General features: G+C 37.8%; 1 protein-coding gene across 6 annotated transcripts in view; it reads right to left on the bottom strand.

Moving 5' to 3' along the window:
• Inpp4b (inositol polyphosphate-4-phosphatase type II B) overlaps positions 1-17,625 on the bottom strand; it is a 748,592-nt gene that overhangs the window by 143,191 nt on the left and 587,776 nt on the right. For all 6 annotated transcript variants that reach the window (XM_040734799.1, XM_040734801.1, XM_040734796.1 and 3 more), the window contains one exon: positions 11,142-11,250. In XM_040734799.1, coding sequence (XP_040590733.1) covers positions 11,142-11,250 — 109 coding nt within the window. The remainder of the gene's footprint in view (positions 1-11,141; positions 11,251-17,625) is intronic.

Genomic DNA, 17,625 nt, shown 5'->3' with positions numbered 1-17,625 from the left:
ATTTTTACGTGTGTGTGTTTGTGTGTGTGTGTGTGTGTGTGTGTGTGTGTGAAAGCCTGCTTATCATAAGTGTGTCATGTGTGTGCCTGGTGCCCATGGAGGGCAAAAGAGGGCTTTGGTACCTGGAACTGCCTATGTGGTTCAGGCAACCAAACACTTCTCTGTAAGAGCATTAGATGTTCTTAACTCAGTCCCTCCCTAGATAACGCTTTTAATATGGAAAATACTGATTTTAAGATATGGTGAATTTCTTTTGCTGCCTTTGAAATGATGATGGCTATGTATATAGATTAGTGAAGTATACAGACTTGCAAAGCAAATCCTCCATAGAACATTTCACAGCATTTCAAAATGAGCAAAAGGAAATGGTTCCAGTAATTTGTTTACTGATACAATATTCTGGTTTTAACTTCTAATTTTTCTGTGGACTGACATTTTCTTTGATCCCTTATTCTGTACTTCTTTATTCTCTCTCTGTGTGTCTGCATATATAATATGTATATTAGATATGCATAAATATTATATACACAAACATATTAAAAGCTAGAATCTTCCTAATTTTTATGTTAAATAAAGACATTGAACTACAAAACAAAATAATTTAAATTATCTTTCTGAGTAAACTGTGACTCATTTATGTACTAAGTCAGCTCTCAAAAATGTAAGATTTTTATTTATGATTTCCAGCAATCCAGCTGTAACAACAATGTGGTAAATCAAGACGAGTCAGCCACACATCTACATTGCAAATGAGAACCCAAGGATGAATGGTTTTCTGAAATCTCACAATTCAAACTCTTCATGTATTGTTATTTTTACGCAGTGCTATCTTGACAAATTTAGTATCAAAACCCTAGAGTTATTTACATATTGTCAATTATAAATGTATAAGTCTTTTACTTTATCAGTTTCATTTCTCCAAACTTTGAACTGTCATGTGCTTCCTGCTTCAACCACAGAACACATTTTGTCTCAAAAGCTGCTGGTAGGTAGTGGAGCATATTCCCAACTTACAAATATTAAATGGAAAGTGGACAGAAGATATTAATTGTCAACCACTAAGTTGGTGACTTTTTATTAAAATTTTCACCTTTCTTCTTACAGGATAAATAAATGTATATTTCCCTTTTTAGTGAGATGGGTGTAATATCAGTTTTGTAACATGTGCCATGTGGCTGCTTTCTAGGCCTACAAGATAGTGTCTGCAAATAAAAATAAGACTCTTTGTAGAAGTATGTGTTTCTCATTCCTGTTTTCACCAAATGCCCTCACCATTGTTAATTCCTTCAGTCACATCAGCCACTGTAGAGACAATGACTTGCTGTATAGGAGATCCTTTCACTTCATGTATTCACTACATCGTTATCATCATTAGCGCACCAAACACACATCAAGCCACTTCCTGGGGATTGCCCATGTTTCAGGTTAAGCTCTGTCTAGAAGGACACTTATACTGGAGGCTTTAGGCAGATGTGCCAACTACAGAATCAGATTGGGTTTCTAATCAATGCCCAGCCTTAAGGTAGGATCTGTATGGATGTACATTTGGTTTGCTATGGAGGGCACTGTGTGAGAGGGGGGTGAAGTGTCAAGTGTGAGAGATGAATCTGAAAAGAAAGTACAGAAAAATTACACATTAAAGAGAACCCCTATGTTACGGTTCCAGTGTCAAAAACACTCCAGCATGCACGTGTGTCGACTGCATGGTCCCAGCTTATAGTCCTGTTACAGAAAATTGTAGCAATTTCTGGAAGGGATATTAGGTCAAGGTGTGAGGACACATGTTTGGTGGGTATAGCAGGTCACCATACCTCTCCCCCAAATCTGCTTCCTATTTATCCTTATGTGAATACACCCTCCTTGCCACAGGTTCATAAACAAGGAAGCTAAACCTATGAGCTACAATAAACCTCATTTCCTTTCAAGTTTTTTATATCAGGAGTCTAACTCAGAAAACTACCTAGCCCACTCTTCTTTTAAAGTTCTGCTTTCCATGATTTCGATGGTTTATGATCTACCACAGTCTAAATGGAAAGTTATAGAAACAAATGGTTAGTATAATTTTAAAGTTACACGAATTTCTTAGTAGTGAGATGGACTCTTGGACCATCCTGCTCTGCATGCTACTGGCCTGCTCCAACCCTCTGTGTAGAGAACTGAATGTCCTACTTGATCACAGTTCCTTAGTAGTACTCCTGGATATCAGCTCAACTATGAGGATATCTTAGAGCCTGTTGTAAAGTAAACTTTATTTCATTAAATAATAATCCCAACAATCAGGGATGATGCTTCTGGTTAACGTATTATAATCTGTTATTAAAGTTCTATTTCAACATAAGTGATTGTTAATCTTTTTCTGCCCCATTAAGGTGTTTGTGCATGCATGAAGAAGTATAACGAAATGGTCTGGTTCTATCAGCAGTTTAAGGTATTTTCCAGGTTTGGGGATGTACCCTTTGAGGACAAGGTGACACTAATGCACAATATGTACCTCAGATTTTAACATTCAAGTAAGAAGTAGTGAAATGCTTAAAATTATTTTTTTTTTGGTTTTTTTGAGACAGGGGTTTTGGAGGCTGTCCTGGAACTGGCTTTGTAGACCAGGCAGGCCTCGAACTCACAGAGATCCGCCTGCCTCTGCATCCAGAGTGCTGGGATTAAAGGCGTGCGCCACCAACGCCCAGCTGAACTGTTTAAAATTATTAAATCACAAAATTACATTTGACTTATAGAAATGTCATTCCAGACAACATGAACCAAATGGTTGGATAAGTGCCAGTTGAGAAGTAAGGAGAGTGATTAATCTCCTTGGCAGATAAACACCTAGAAGATAGTGCTCTGTGGGTCAGGATTATCTTAACCCATAATTCATTAGTGAAATGAAAGACTTACAAAGGAGTTAGGAAGCAGAAGTGTTATCCAAGCTTTTCTTATATTAAAATGAAACAAAGAGAATAAGGGAATTGAGGATTTGCTGACCTCCAAGTGGAACATTGAGTAGATGATGGTGCTGGTTTTGGTTTTCTGCTTTTTGGGTTTTTGCTATTGTTGTTTGTTGTTTACTTTTGCTTGATTTAAGACTTAGAACCTCAGCAAAAGCATGTGTGAGATTCAATGGATTAGGAAGTGATTTGATATAGCCACTTTGAGGGGCATGATTGGAGCTACTTATTGGTGATTTTACACACACATACATACACACACACACACACACAGGGATCTTTTCTTCTAAAAATTTATTTTTCATTTTACTGCCCCCCATCTCCCCCATCCCACTCTCTACCCACTCCTCAGAGGGGTAAGTCCTTCTGTGGAGCATACCAAATTGAGACAGAACCAAGGTCCTTCTTCCTGCATCAAGGCTAAGCAAGTTATAATACTATAGGTAATAGGTTCCAAAAAGCCAGTTCATGTACCTGGGATAGGTCCTGGTGCCACTATTAGGGTCCCCTAACAGATCAACCCACATATCTGTCACCCACATCCAGAGGAGGCCACACATTAGAGGGCTGATCTCCAAAATATATAAAGAGCTCATGAAACTAGACATCAAAATGACAAATAATCCAATTTCAAAATGGGAAACATATCTAAATAGAATTCTCAACAGAAGAAACTCAAATGACCAAAAGACATTTAAGGAATTTATCAACATCCTTAGCCACCAGGGAAATGCAAATCAAAACAACTCTGAGATACTACTGTGCACCTGTCAGAAAGGCTAAAATCAAAAACACCAAGGACTGTATACAACGGAGAAGATGTGGAGTAAGGGAAACACTCTTCCATTGCTGGTGAGAATGCAAACTTTTATGGCCACTTTGGAAACCATTATGGCAGTTACTCAGAAAATTGGGAATCAATCTACCACAAGACGAATCAATACCACTTTTGGGTACATACCCAAAGGATACACAATTATACCGCATGAACAATGATACCTCAACTATGTTCATAGCTGCATTGTTTGTAACAGCCACAACCTGGAAATAACCTGGATGCCCTTCAGTGGAAGAATGGAAAAGAAAATGTGGTACATTTACATAATGGAGTATTACTCAGCAGAAAAAAAAAAAAACGAACAAAAATGACATCTTGAAATCCGAAGGAAAATGAATGGAACTGGAAAAAAAACACATTGAATGAGGTAACCCAGAACCAGAAAGACAAACACAGAATGTACTTACTCATAAGTGGATACTAGAAGTAAAACAAAGGATAACCAGACTCCAATCCATAACCCCAGAGAAACTTGGTAAAAAGGGGGACCCTAAGATGGACAGGATTGGGGGGAACCCAGGAAGAGAGAGATCTTACAAGTCAGTCCTCCTTTCCAAATCTGGAAGGAACATTAGGAGATTACCTGAAGTTCAGTGTTTGGATTCAGTTGTAAAATAGGTATTTATGCAAATTAATGCTTTTTCAAAAGGCAGTACAATGTCATCTCTGAAATTTATGCATCTTTTAAACAAGAATTAATAAGTAAGAATATGAATTTCTAGAGATACATGAAAAAGATTATATTTTAGGAGTATGATTGATTATGAAATAATTAGATACAATTTAAGTCTGTGGTATATTTATTAATCATACTATATCTAATTGATAAAACCCAACTCAAATTTTAAAGTTTATAAAATCTGGAATTGGGGAGACAGCCCAGTTGGTAAGTCACCTGCTATGCAATCATGAAGAACTGAGATCAAATCCCCAGTATCCACATAAAAAGCTGTGTGTGTCTGTGTGTGTGTGTGTTTGTGTGTTTGTGCGTGCGCGCATCACAGAGAGAGAAAGAAACCTAGTTCAAATCCCAGCACTACATAAAAAGCTGGGTGTGTGTGTTTGTGTGAATGTGTGTATGAATTGAGTTCATGTCACTGCACCTACATAAAAAGCTGTGTATATGTGTTTGTGTATGTGTATGTATGTGGGTGTGTGTGTACGTAACCTCAGTGCAGACACCGGCAGCCACATTGTATAGACAGTCCAGCCAAATTAATGAATTTCATGTTCAGTGAGATATTTTGTCTCATAAAATGAAGTTGAAAACAATTGAGAGAGACACACAGTAGTCACCCCTGGTCCCCATACCTATGTTCACAAACCCACATGAATATGTACATACATGCACATGCACCAGAGAAACAAATTTAAACATGAATAAGACATTTCTAAAATATTTTAATGAAGATAAAGATATTTATATGTTTTATATGTTAACATTTATTATTAATAAGTTTTTACCATATACTTGGGAGAGTTATAAGCATTATCAAAATTCCAAAACAACCTCACAGGGTAATGAACCCAATTTCTACTTAACAAATGGGAAAATTAGTATATGGAAAAGTCCATATGGAAAAGTGAGGTAATTTCATTAATGTCACAAAGGCAATTAAATGAGTTAGAATTCAAATTCAAGCTGGGATTGGTTTTTATGAACTATCTTTGATATGAAATTTTCTGCTTGCCCATCAGCAAGGAACAAAAAATTAAATAATATTATTTAAAAAGTCAGTCACATTGCATTCAGTGACTTGAATTTGCGAGGATAATGACTAACATACTGACATGATTTTGACATATCTAAAATCATTTGGGGAAGTATACTAAACTTGTTTATTCTAGAAAAGAAGTCAAGGCATTTAGGATCTCAACTATACGATCATTTAGTCTTTGACTATGTATGCTGCAGCAAACATACAACTAAATCAGGCATTTTGGTAAAGGAGAAAATAAGATTTAAAATTAATTTAGGGTCACATGAAAGTTAATGGAAACACTTCTGATCGCATGTATCTCATTCTGTCTGTGCTCTGCAAGCCTTCCTCTTCAGTTTGCATATATTCCCAAGCCATGCAATGACTACTTGATTAAAAGCATGCTGTTATCAACCTATCCCATGCAGTAGATAAAAGATCCAGCCCTTCCCTTTAGAAACCTTTGGTATTGTGTACAGAGGCAATGCACAGGAAAGGGCCCTCAAGCAGAAAAGCCACATGTGCAGGTTTGCTAAAAAGAGTTTTGTATTTTCTAAAACATAAACAGTGCCATGAGCTCGAAGTAGCCAATGAGTACTGACTTACAACAAGAAGAAAGTGAACCCTTAAGGACACAAATTATAATCAACATAAAAATTAAATTACTGTCTCCTTCAAAATGACATATACCCAGCAACTGGATTCAGTTCAAAAGAAAAGGAATTGGCAAAAGCTTTTCACTTGACCTTATTTTCACTGTGCCTATGAGATTTCATTAAACCATTTACAAGAAAGTTTTTAATGGAATATGTTCTTTCTGAAAGTAGAAAGAAAAGGTACATTTGAAAGTGAACAATACAAATTTGAGCTACTGAACGTTTAAAACAAATTAGTTTGGGTATATGGGACACAACTTCCAAAGAAACAAAAAGACATAGACTGTTTTATAAACAAAGGGCATTAACCCATCAATGGTCCAAACATTTCACACACCCTCCTGGCAAGACTCAGGGAACATCCCAGAAGAGGGATAAAGGATTGTAAGAGATAAAGGTTGGGGAGGACCTGAGCAGACAGTGTCTTCTGGAGAGAATAGAGCTCATGCACCCATGAACTAGCATCGACTGTGCCTATACAAGATCACACAGTAAATGTTTCAGTGAATATGAAGTAAGGATACACAGGCACCCACCTCCAGCTAAGGAGTTGTTGAGTATTGATGGCTTCGAGAGGAAGGAGTTTCTACCACCAGATAATTCTGGAGTGTATCAAGTTGATGGGTTTTATCACATAGAATGTCAGAGAATAATATAGATAATGATAAAATAACACAGTGGCACTGATAGTCTCCCCAAAACACAGCTTAAAATGTTCATCTTTACCCATGTATCAAACCAAAAAAAGACCAAGAAGAGTTACTTCATTTAAGGTGATTGTCTGCCTTGCAAAATTCAACCTAAACTAATAGTTACTCATTATATATACTGATATATACATTGTCGTTGAAAACATAATATCTATACATAAAGAATTTTCAGCAGAGGAATCTCAAATGGCTGAAAGGCATGTAAGAAATTGCTCAACATCCTTAACCATCAGGGAAATGAAAATCAAAACAACTCTGAGATACCATCTTACACCTGTCAGAACGGCTGAAATAAAAAACACCAAGGACAGTTTATTCTGGAGAGGATGTGGGTAAAGGGGAACACTCCTCCATTGATGGTGGGAATGAAAACTCGTACAGCCACTTTGGAAATCAGTATTGTGGTTTCTCAGGAAGATGGAAATCAGTCTACCTCAAGATCCAGCAATTCTACTCTTAGGCACATACCCAAAGGATGTAGATTCATACAACAAGGACATGTGTTCAGGTATGTTCATAGCAGCATTAATTGTCATAGCCAGAACCTGGAAGTAACCTGGATGCTCCTCAATCAAAGAATGCTAAAGAAAATGCAGTAATTCATACAATGGGGCACTACTTAGCAGAAAGGAAAAACAACAACAACAATGAAATCTTGCAATTCACAGGCAAATGCATGGAATGAGAAGAAACGGTCCTGTGTGAGGTAACCCAGATATAGAAAGAAAAGCATGGTAAGTGGATATTAGACATAGAGCAAAGGTTTACCAGCCTACAAACCACACTGCCAGAGAGGCTAGGAAACAAGGAGGACACTAAGAGAGACATACATGGACCCCCAAGAAAGGTAAAGGGATAAGATCTCCAGAGTAAATTGGAAGCATGGGGAAGGGGGAAGGGAGGTAGAAGAAAGAGGAGGGGAGAAGATGAGTAGGGAGGAGAACATGAGGGATCAGGAAGACTGAGTCAGAAAAAGAAAATAAAAAAAGAGCAAGGAAAGAGATACCTTAATAGAAGGAGCCATTAATAGCTTAAGAAGAGACCTGGCACTAGGGAAATCTCCAGGAATCCACAAGGATGACCCCAACTAAGACTCTAAGCAATAGTGGAGAGGCCACCTTAAATGCCCTTCTCCTATAATGAGATTGATGACTACCTTAAATGCCATCTTAGAACCTTCATTCAGTAGCTGATGGAAGCAGAAGCAAAGATCCACAGGTAAGCACTGAGCCAAACTCCTGGAACCCAGTTGAAGAGAGGGAGGAGTAATGAGCAAAGGGGTTGAGACCATGCTGGGGAAATCCACAGAAAAGTGGGAGCGCACAGCCCCCAGTCTGACAACTGGAGAACCATCATAGGGCCCTAAACATGGGTGTCAGTTGTGGGTCCTGGGCAATCTATGGGGCCTCTGGCAGTGGAACCAGTATTTATCCCTAGTGCATGAATGGACTTTGGGAGCCCATTACCTATGGAGGGATACTCTCTCAGCCGAGATACACAGGGGAGGGCCTAGGTCCTAACCCTAATGATGTGACTATGATGATCACCCATGGGAGGCCTCAGCCTCCCTGAGGAGTAGATAGTGTGAGTGGACTGGGGTATTGGTGGGGGAAATGGGTAGATGTAAGGGAGAAGGAACTAGAATTGGTATGTAAAACAAGATCATTCTTTAATTTAAATAAAAATTAAATTAAAAAAGAAAACATAATATCTGTTGTTAAAAAGGCTCCAGGAAAAAATTGGGATGGGGTGACAGTTATATTGATGCCAAGTATGCTCAGGTTGGTTCTCAGTGAGTAGCCCCACACACTTTCAATTATGTATTGCCTCAGTAAGCCACATTTGATCCATATATTTCCTGGAGTACCATACAATGGTAAACAATGAAATTGTAGTCATGCCTTATATCTCATATACTGACAATTTGTATTCAATTAGGTTATAGATATCCTTTATCCAGAAGCACTGATTCTTGCAATCATATTATGATTTGCTTAAAAATATAATTGTTTGAAAAATAAAAAAGACAAAATTGGTATGTCAGTAAGAAATTTCCTGTTCCAGACAGGATAGTGGAAATAGTAACTATTTAACTTCTGTTCATCACAATAAACTAGTCCACACAAAATATAATAGTCGTAATAACTCTAAGGGGCAGAAGAGTAAAGGCAGAGGGGTTTGGGGGCTTTAGGATATAGATGGTGAAATGACAATGAATCTGTTTTTTTTTAAATCCTCTTTGCCTTCTATATGCTGTTATTTGAGCTTCAGAGAAACTCTCAGAGAAAAAAAATGCCGATGCCAACAACAAAACAAAATAACACCAAAAGAAAGTCAAGAACTGGTGAAATGGGTAGTCAGTGAATCTTGCATCATTGAGGCACATCCATTCATTCTGGGGATGAATGTGCAAGCCATAATCATTCTACTAGAGGCGGCTACAGAGGAGATCAATGAGAAACACCTCTCCTCAGTAGGCCTGTGGGAAGAAAGCTGTCTGCTCCCCACACTTCAGTAAACACAGAGAGCATCCCTTCTCCACTGGAGTTTGTTGTTTAAACTGACTTCCAAATCCCTGCAGGAGATTAATTTCTTCCCTGCAGAGCCTACCATTGAACTCTGACCATTATGTCCCAAAGTCCCAAGGAAACAGGAAAACTTTCTACAGCAGAAAGATTTGTAAACAGGGCACAGATACTAAGGAGAAGCCTGGGGACAGGACAGCACTTTGTTTTGATTAAAATGATGGAGACTCTGAGATTCCTGTATGAGGAAATACCATAGACACATAAGTCCTCCCTAAGGAACAGTAAACAAAAGTAAAGAAATGTGGACAAGGACTACAGCTGAGATCATGGTATTGTATAAAAGTTGATAGTCTGAAGAAGAGGAGAAGGAGGAGAAAGAGGAGAAGAAGGAGGAGGAGGAGGAAGAGAAAGAGGAGGAGAAGGAGGAGGAGGAGGAGGAGGAGGAGGAGGAGGAGGAGGAGGAGGAGGAGGAAAACATATTTGTATTGGGAATACAGTGATTCAGTTCTAGAATACTTTCTTCTGAAACATCGGGCATTGTGGAAATGGATAATTTCTTTGACGAATGGTCTCAAATGCTTAATAGTTCTTGCATGTTCACTTACAAAATGTGTCTAATATAGTTATAAAACCAGCTGTCACTGGTAGTAACTGCTTCCCCATAGCTTTTTTTTTATATTTTATTTTCCAGTTTAAATTTAGATAAGAAATGAGGTTGCTTCACAAGTCGGTTCCAGGTCCCTCTCCCATTCCCTCCCCTCCTCCCGTGCCCTCCCCCCAACCCCCCCCCCGTTATCCCCTCATTCCCCCAGGGAGGGTGAGGCCCTCCATGGGGGTGTCCATAGTCTGTCATTTCATATAGGGCAGGGCCTAGACCCTTCCCCAAGAGTTCAGGGTGAGAGTGCACCTCACATTGTTCTATGGGAGTCCAAAATCCGTGTGTATACTTGGGATGGGTACTGATCTGCTCCCCAAGTCTCAATAGATTCCCTAGGCCTCCTCACTGACACCCAGATTCAGGGGGTCTTGATCAGTCCCATGCTGGCTTCCCAGGCTGATGCCTGGGATTCAAGAGTTAACCTTTGTCTGGTCAGCTGTTTCTGGGGGTTAAACCAGCCCAGTCTTGCACGAATGCAGTCCTAGCTAGAGAAAATTATCAGGTTAATTCCCCTGAGTGTGGCATGAGAGAGGGCATCCATTAATGAGGCAGACTTTTTTTTAAAGCAGCATTCCAAAGTAGCTAATAAGCCAAAGTTAAAAGAGATAACATTTTAGTGTTGTGCTGCTCGTTTTTCATGATAAGCCAAGCTTCCTGTTAGTTTAGCCATCCAATTGACAGCTCTGCTTTCCAAATGGCACAGGTAAAGTTCAGGGCAGTTGTATGTTGCGCATTAGTCCATGGCAGCAATCACCAACAGGCTCATCATCAAAAAATGAAAAAAGGATCTGTGTTTATCATTAAGCATCGTTATCTCAATGGTTACACAAGCTCATGGGTACAGTTAAATTCCTGCACACCATTCTTTTTTCCAGTGAGCAAGGGCAATACCAGAGTATCCCATTGAACAGTATGAGTTTCAGGACAATGTTCTGCCAGGTGAGCCCCCCAGAAGCCAATTCATGTGGTTTTTTGCCTCGAGTAATTTAGAGAAATTAAACATTCATTATGAGGGATTGATCTTCAATATACTAACATTTTCTATAGACTTATTCAAAGGAGAGGTAACATCACTAATGAAAATATTTGTTGTCTTTCTCTTTACTTACTTTCTTCTCTCTGTCTCAAATCTATGGAGTAGTTTTCGAAGACCACCATTCTTGAATCCCTGAAAATGGGCAGCTGGGGCTCCCACGGTGATGACATCATAGAGAGCATCTGGAACGGAAACAAGCAAGGAGATGAGCCCTTTGCAAACATTTGTCTCCTGCATATGCTGTGCACTAAAACATGCATTCTGCCGGAAGTTTGAGAAATTATTCTGTTTCGGTCTGTAGGAATAACTATGAACTCCCATCTCAAGGGGCCAAGAGAGACTAATCAATCTTTCTAAAAGCTACCTGTGTACCTCAACAAGTTATAATATTTCTAAGATTTATGACTACATCTTAATTATATGCTGCAGTGCAGAACAGCATGTTCCCCAACCCTCTATATACTTACTGAGATAACATGCTAATTGGTCTTTTGTGTGTTTTACTTTATTGAGCTTTGCATCATTTAATTTGCAATCATATTGAAATTCAACAATAATGAACAGTTTCTCAACCAAATTTTTCAAAAACAAGAACCAAAAATATTAATTTATTTTGGCTCAAGGGCAGAACAGCACAACCACATTAAAAACACAATCTATCCTGTAATTTTCCACATATCTATTCTAGAATTTACACAATATTGAATACATGCTTTTGTAACTTCTTACACAGGAAGAATGCAAAATGTCTCAATTTATTTCCTAGTCAGATACCTTGCTTTTTATAAAAATGAATCCATACATTTAAATTGAAATTCAATCTTTTGATCCTGAATTTTATGGCTTCAAAACATGCCATCATTTTTATAATCAAATGAAAGATATCCACATTAGGAAGGCAGAGTGTATGTTCTCTGGTTGAACTATATTTTTGTTGAAGAATCTAATTTCATAGGAGATCCTTCTCAAATTGCTTTTGATATTGGTATACTGGTTGTTTCTAAGATATGACTTACTGAGAAAATATAAATCGTTTTATCAGTCTTGGGTAAATACCATTGCTTCTTCATAATTATTCAGTCTAGATCCATCTGAATTGTTATTGCTTTAAATTAGAACACTTCTACTCTGAAAATACAGGATCAGGAGAAACAAAATACAATTTTCACTGTGACCCAACCCTTCATACTGTATGGGTTTAACAATCAATTAAATGGCTGTAATAATACTTATAACATTATAATAATTTCTTAACTTTTTAAAAGTCACTAATAAATTGAATTTTAATATTTCTTAAGATTAAAGAATAATTGTTTTTTAAGAAATGCAATTATTTCATACCCCAGAGATTTTATCCTGTAGTTAAAAAGAGGAAACTCATCCAAAGGATGAGCTTTCAAAGTTTCAGAAGTGTCATGGAGACAGGCAACCTATGGACCACCATGCCCAGCATGGCAAGAGATTATCAAGGATGGGGTACTGGCAGTTGTATTTGGGCTGCATCAACACCTGTCTTATTTGACTTTAGACCTGCTCAAAATAAGGAATTCATGCCTAGCATTGAAAACCTAGACAATTTCCCAAAACAGTATAAACTCTAACTTCATTCTTAATATATAACCTTATACCCACAAACAAGAGAAGCTCTCTTACCCCTTTCTTTCCATTAGGTGGGGACCATTATAGAAAGTCACAACTGGTCAAAATACAAAGAACAACTATTATCCTTTGATTGGAAAATAAAACTTAAGAATCAAGCCCTAAAAATTAAGTATGCTCTGTTCTGCTGGAATGCCACCAACCCTGTCAGTGCACAGACTAGAAAGCACTGTATACTTACTAACTGCTGCTAACATCAACGTCTGTGTTACCCATTCATCTATTTATACATACTAGACAAACAGCAGAAACGGTAGTAATGCTGGTGTCCTTGACTTTAGGACAGAAGTATAAAACTGATTCTGGGTTTCGTTTCTTCTACATTTAGATTTATTTGTAACCTCTTTCCCTGTCATTAGGAAACTTAACTGTAATTACCAACATACAGATATAGGTGATCAACACTCCCATTCATGAGAATTAGTTTTGTTGATGACCCACACCTTTGTAAGAAATAGATTCATCCAAAAAGTTACAGCATTTGCATTCATAAAAAAACAGTGTTTCCCCAGCTGACCTGAGCTAGTAGGAGCTCACTGACTATGGACTGACAGGGAGAGGGGAAACATGACAGGGAGGGACCTGCATTAGACCAATCGAGGCCTTCTGAATGTGGGTAACAATTATGTGGCTTAGGCAATCTGTGGGACCACTGGCAGTGGGACCAGAATTTATTCCTACTGCTTGAAGGGAACTGGCATTTTGGAGGCCATTCTCTTGGAGGAATACCTTGCTCAGTTTAGATATAGGGGGAGGGGTGGCCTTGATCCTGCCTTAAAGAGATTGGCCTGACTTCATTAACTCCCCATGGTGGGGACAGCAGGCAGAGGAGAGGGAGTGGAAACTGGGATTGGTATGTAAAACGAGAAAAGATTGTTTAAAATTAAAAAATGATAAAAAAAAACAGTGTTTCCAAATGTTCATTAAGAACAGTCCTCTTTGCCCCATTCCCTTAATGAAATCACCTGCTTGAGTGTCTTATGTATCAATTATTATCACATTTACAAGAATGTAAAAATAAATTAAAAACAAAAGAAGGTAGAATGTATGAGATTCTAGGGAAGCATTGCATATTGATAAAAAGCAAGTGATGTTTGTTCTTGAAGGTGAAATGCCAGGAACCAAAAAGAGCAAGAGAAAAGAGTACATTAATTGGCTATCTAATATCAAATACTCACCCGGAAAACACACACACATACAATTAACATTATACTAAGCATATACTAAGCAGGTTGTGGTTATATCTTTAGGAAAGTGTGTGTGTGTGTATGTGTGTGTGTGTGTGTGTGTGTGTGTGTGTGTGTGCGCGCGCCTTAGCATGCATAACCACAAGTAAAAATAGGCCATGAACTTGAATGACAGCAAGGAGCAGTACATTGGAGGGATTGAAGGGAGGGGGAAAAGAGGAGGCAAAAATGATATAAAGACAATTATAATCTTCATAGAGAAAGTCTGGATAGCTAAAATAATCCTGAACAACAAAAGAAATGCTGGCAGTGTCGATATCCATGATTCAAGTTGTACTACAGATAACTGGTAGTAAAATATACATGGTATTGGTATAAAAATAGACAGGTACATCCAATTTAAGTCACAGACATAATTCAACACATCTAGGGACACCTGATTTTTGATGAAGAAGCCAGAATTACCTACTGGAAAAAAAAAGAAAACATCGTCAGCTAATGGTGCTGGACAAACTGGATGTCTGCATGTAGAAGATTGCAAATAGATCCATATCTATCATCCTGCACAAAACTCAAATCCAAGTGGATCAAAAAACTCAAAATAAAACCAGATATACAGAACCTCATAGAAAAGAAAGTGAGGAATGACTTTGAACCCATTCACACGGGGGACAGCTTTCTGAATAGAAAACCAACAGTGCAGACATGAAGGCCAACAATTAACAAATCAGTGACCATGAAGCTGAAAAGATTCTATAAGACAAAGGTCATAGTAGCCTACAGTAAAGAAAAAATTTACTAACTCCACATCCAATAGTGAAATAATATCCAAAATATATAAAGAACTCAAGAAACTAGGTATGTAAAAACCAAATAATCTAATTTAAAAATGGGAGTGCAAACTTATACAGACACTATGGAAACCAATAAGGCTATTCCTCAGTTAGGAATTGATCTACATCAAGAGCCAGCTATACTACTCTTAGGCATATGCCCAAAGGACACTCAATCCTACCAAAAGGACACTTGCTCAACTATGTTCATTGCAGATTTATTCATAAAAGGCAGAAACTAGAAACAACCTAGATGTTCCTCAACTGAAGAATGGATAAAGAAATTGTGGTACATTTACACAATGGAGTACTGCTCAGCTGTTAAAAACAATGACATCATGGAATTTTCAGGCAAATGGATGAAGCTAGAAAAAAAAAAAAACAATTATCCTGAGTGAGGTAACTCAGACCCGAAAGAAAGACATGGTATACACTCACTTACAAGTAGATTTCAGCTGTTAAGTAAAGGATAACTATGCTACAATTCAAAGATCCAGAAAGATGAGATAAAAAGAAGAACTCTAAGAGGATGCACGAATCTCCCTGGGAAGGGGAAATAGAATAGATTTTGCAAGCATCCTTGGGCTGGAGGTGACTACAGTAAGGGGGATCATGTGGAGATGTGATGGAATGAGAGAGTACAGAGAGCTGGGATTGGGGGACTTCAGGAGATTGTGTTGAGACCTAGTGTTGGAGAAACAATTCAGTAAGAAGGAATATAAACACAAGATAGAAAGCGATAGAAACGCAATGTGCATTTCTGCATTCCTCTTGGTCACATCAGAAAAATTTAAGGCTCAAATTAAATATGGTATCAATGTTTATGAATCAAAAAGGAAATAAAGTTCGGAACTGGATTTTAAATTTTAGTTTTTAAATTATAAAGGCCAAAGCATAACCAATACCCCATGATTAAGAAACTCCAAACCAACCAGGCAGTGGTTTAATCCCAGCACTACAGAGGCAGAGGCAGGCAGATCTCCCTGAGTTCAAGGTCAGTCTGGTCTACAAAGCTACACAGAGATACCCTGTCTTGAAAAACAAACAAACAAAAACAAAAAACCCTCCAAATCATCACTAGATATATTTTAAAGAGAGAAAAGACCCTAATATAGACCCTAAGCTGTCTCTCACATTTGACCATCATAGAAACATGTGAGACCATCCATCTGAATCTAAAATCTAAAACAGTGTCTCTTTCATGTTCCCGTATCTCTATGCACCTATGCCATTAATGCAATCTCTTCCACGGAACACCTAAAGTCAGTGTCAAGGTATTGAAGAAGATTTTAGGGTCTCACTCTGGCCTGTCATTTATGTATAGACAGGTATATTGGTTCTGTCTCTCAGCCAGACTCAACATTTGGAAATTTTGGATCATTATAAATCTATTCTATGTTCATGAATCTGATGGTAAATTTTTTTCTATTCATAGGTTTAAAAGGATTATTTGAACTTTTAAATTTTAGCATTGAGGCCCAAAAAGAAAAACTGAAGAAACCAAATGGAGAATACTCCCACAAATGAACATGGATTTCAGAATGTGCAAACAGCTAAAGATATGGATATGTAAAATTTGTTTCGGCAATACTCCTTAACTAAAAATCAGAGAGTCTGTCACATTCAAAGTAGATCACCCAGTTTCTTAAAAACTGTATGGAACTCACAAAATTATTATCTAAGAGAAGCTTGGTATTTTGCAATATTTGTTTGAGAACAATTACTGATAAATGTTTGAAGAACTAGGTTTCTCTCTATGGGTCCCAGAGCCTTGAATTTCTCTTGCAATTACTACAAAATAGCAGATTGATCTATGTAAGTAGTTACTTTCCTGGTCTCAGAATAATGAAGAAAGATGTCCAATTAAAGAACCACATTTATTCTTAGCCATACCCCTTTAAAATTGAATTAACTACAATTTATTGTTTTTCTTTAGGCAAGAGCAGAGAGGACAGTTAAATAGAATCACTCATATAACAAAATCCAAATTGAAAGGTAGCAATTTAATATCCAGGAATGGTACCATTATTTTAAATTATTTCTCTTTTACCACTTTTTGTGTAGCTTCATAATTTGAACAGATTTTAGCCCTGTATGACAGAAATCTTCAGATTTTGGTGTCAAGAGGCAATCATTAAAATACCGTGGAGTGTTTCCTAGAAAACTAAGAAGAGTACGTAAAGTTCTCCCCCTCCTTGTCTTTCTCTAAAAATGTGCCTTCCTTCACTGACATTATATGGTATCTCAAAAATACCTTCAGTTTTGTGGAAACAGCAACATGTTTCATATCACAGGGAGGTAGGGTTTAAGAGGTTTGCCTTACTGAAGAGGCCAGATTTGTTTGAAGATTGATAATAGAGTTTTCTTGCAGCTTTTTCAAGGCATTTTATAATAGAAACAGGATGGCTCTGTTTTTACAGGAGATCACATTAAAATCTCTTCCACTGGCCAGGCGTTGGGGACACATGCCTTTTATCCCACCACTCAGGAGGCAGAGGCAGGAAGATCTCTGAGTTTGAGGCCAGCCTGGTCTACAAAGCAAGTTCCAGGACAGCCTCCAAAACAATACTGAGAAACACTGTCTCGAAAAAAAAATCTCTTCCACTATAAAAATGTGCTAATAGGAAAATCTATGCATGACAATCTTACATCAAGGGACAATTTAAACCTAATCCCTGACTTCAACATGACACACAAATCCATTTGCCATGAATCAGCAAGGGTTAGTGAGTTTGTGTTTCTAAATCGCTCAAATAAATGGGATCATCTCTGAACTAATCTGAGAAAGATTCTCCAGACTGAGGAGATGGAGCATCCAGACACCGGATTTGCAGGGTTGAGGAAACTATAAGAGCCTTCCTTGTTTTTTCCTTCCTCG

This window comes from Mesocricetus auratus, unplaced genomic scaffold (genome assembly GCF_017639785.1).
Source record: "Mesocricetus auratus isolate SY011 unplaced genomic scaffold, BCM_Maur_2.0 Super-Scaffold_100041, whole genome shotgun sequence".
Classification (NCBI taxonomy): domain Eukaryota; kingdom Metazoa; phylum Chordata; class Mammalia; order Rodentia; family Cricetidae; genus Mesocricetus; species Mesocricetus auratus.
The sequence above is the reverse complement of the archived record's forward strand: the minus strand, read 5'-3'. Positions and strand labels throughout refer to the sequence as shown.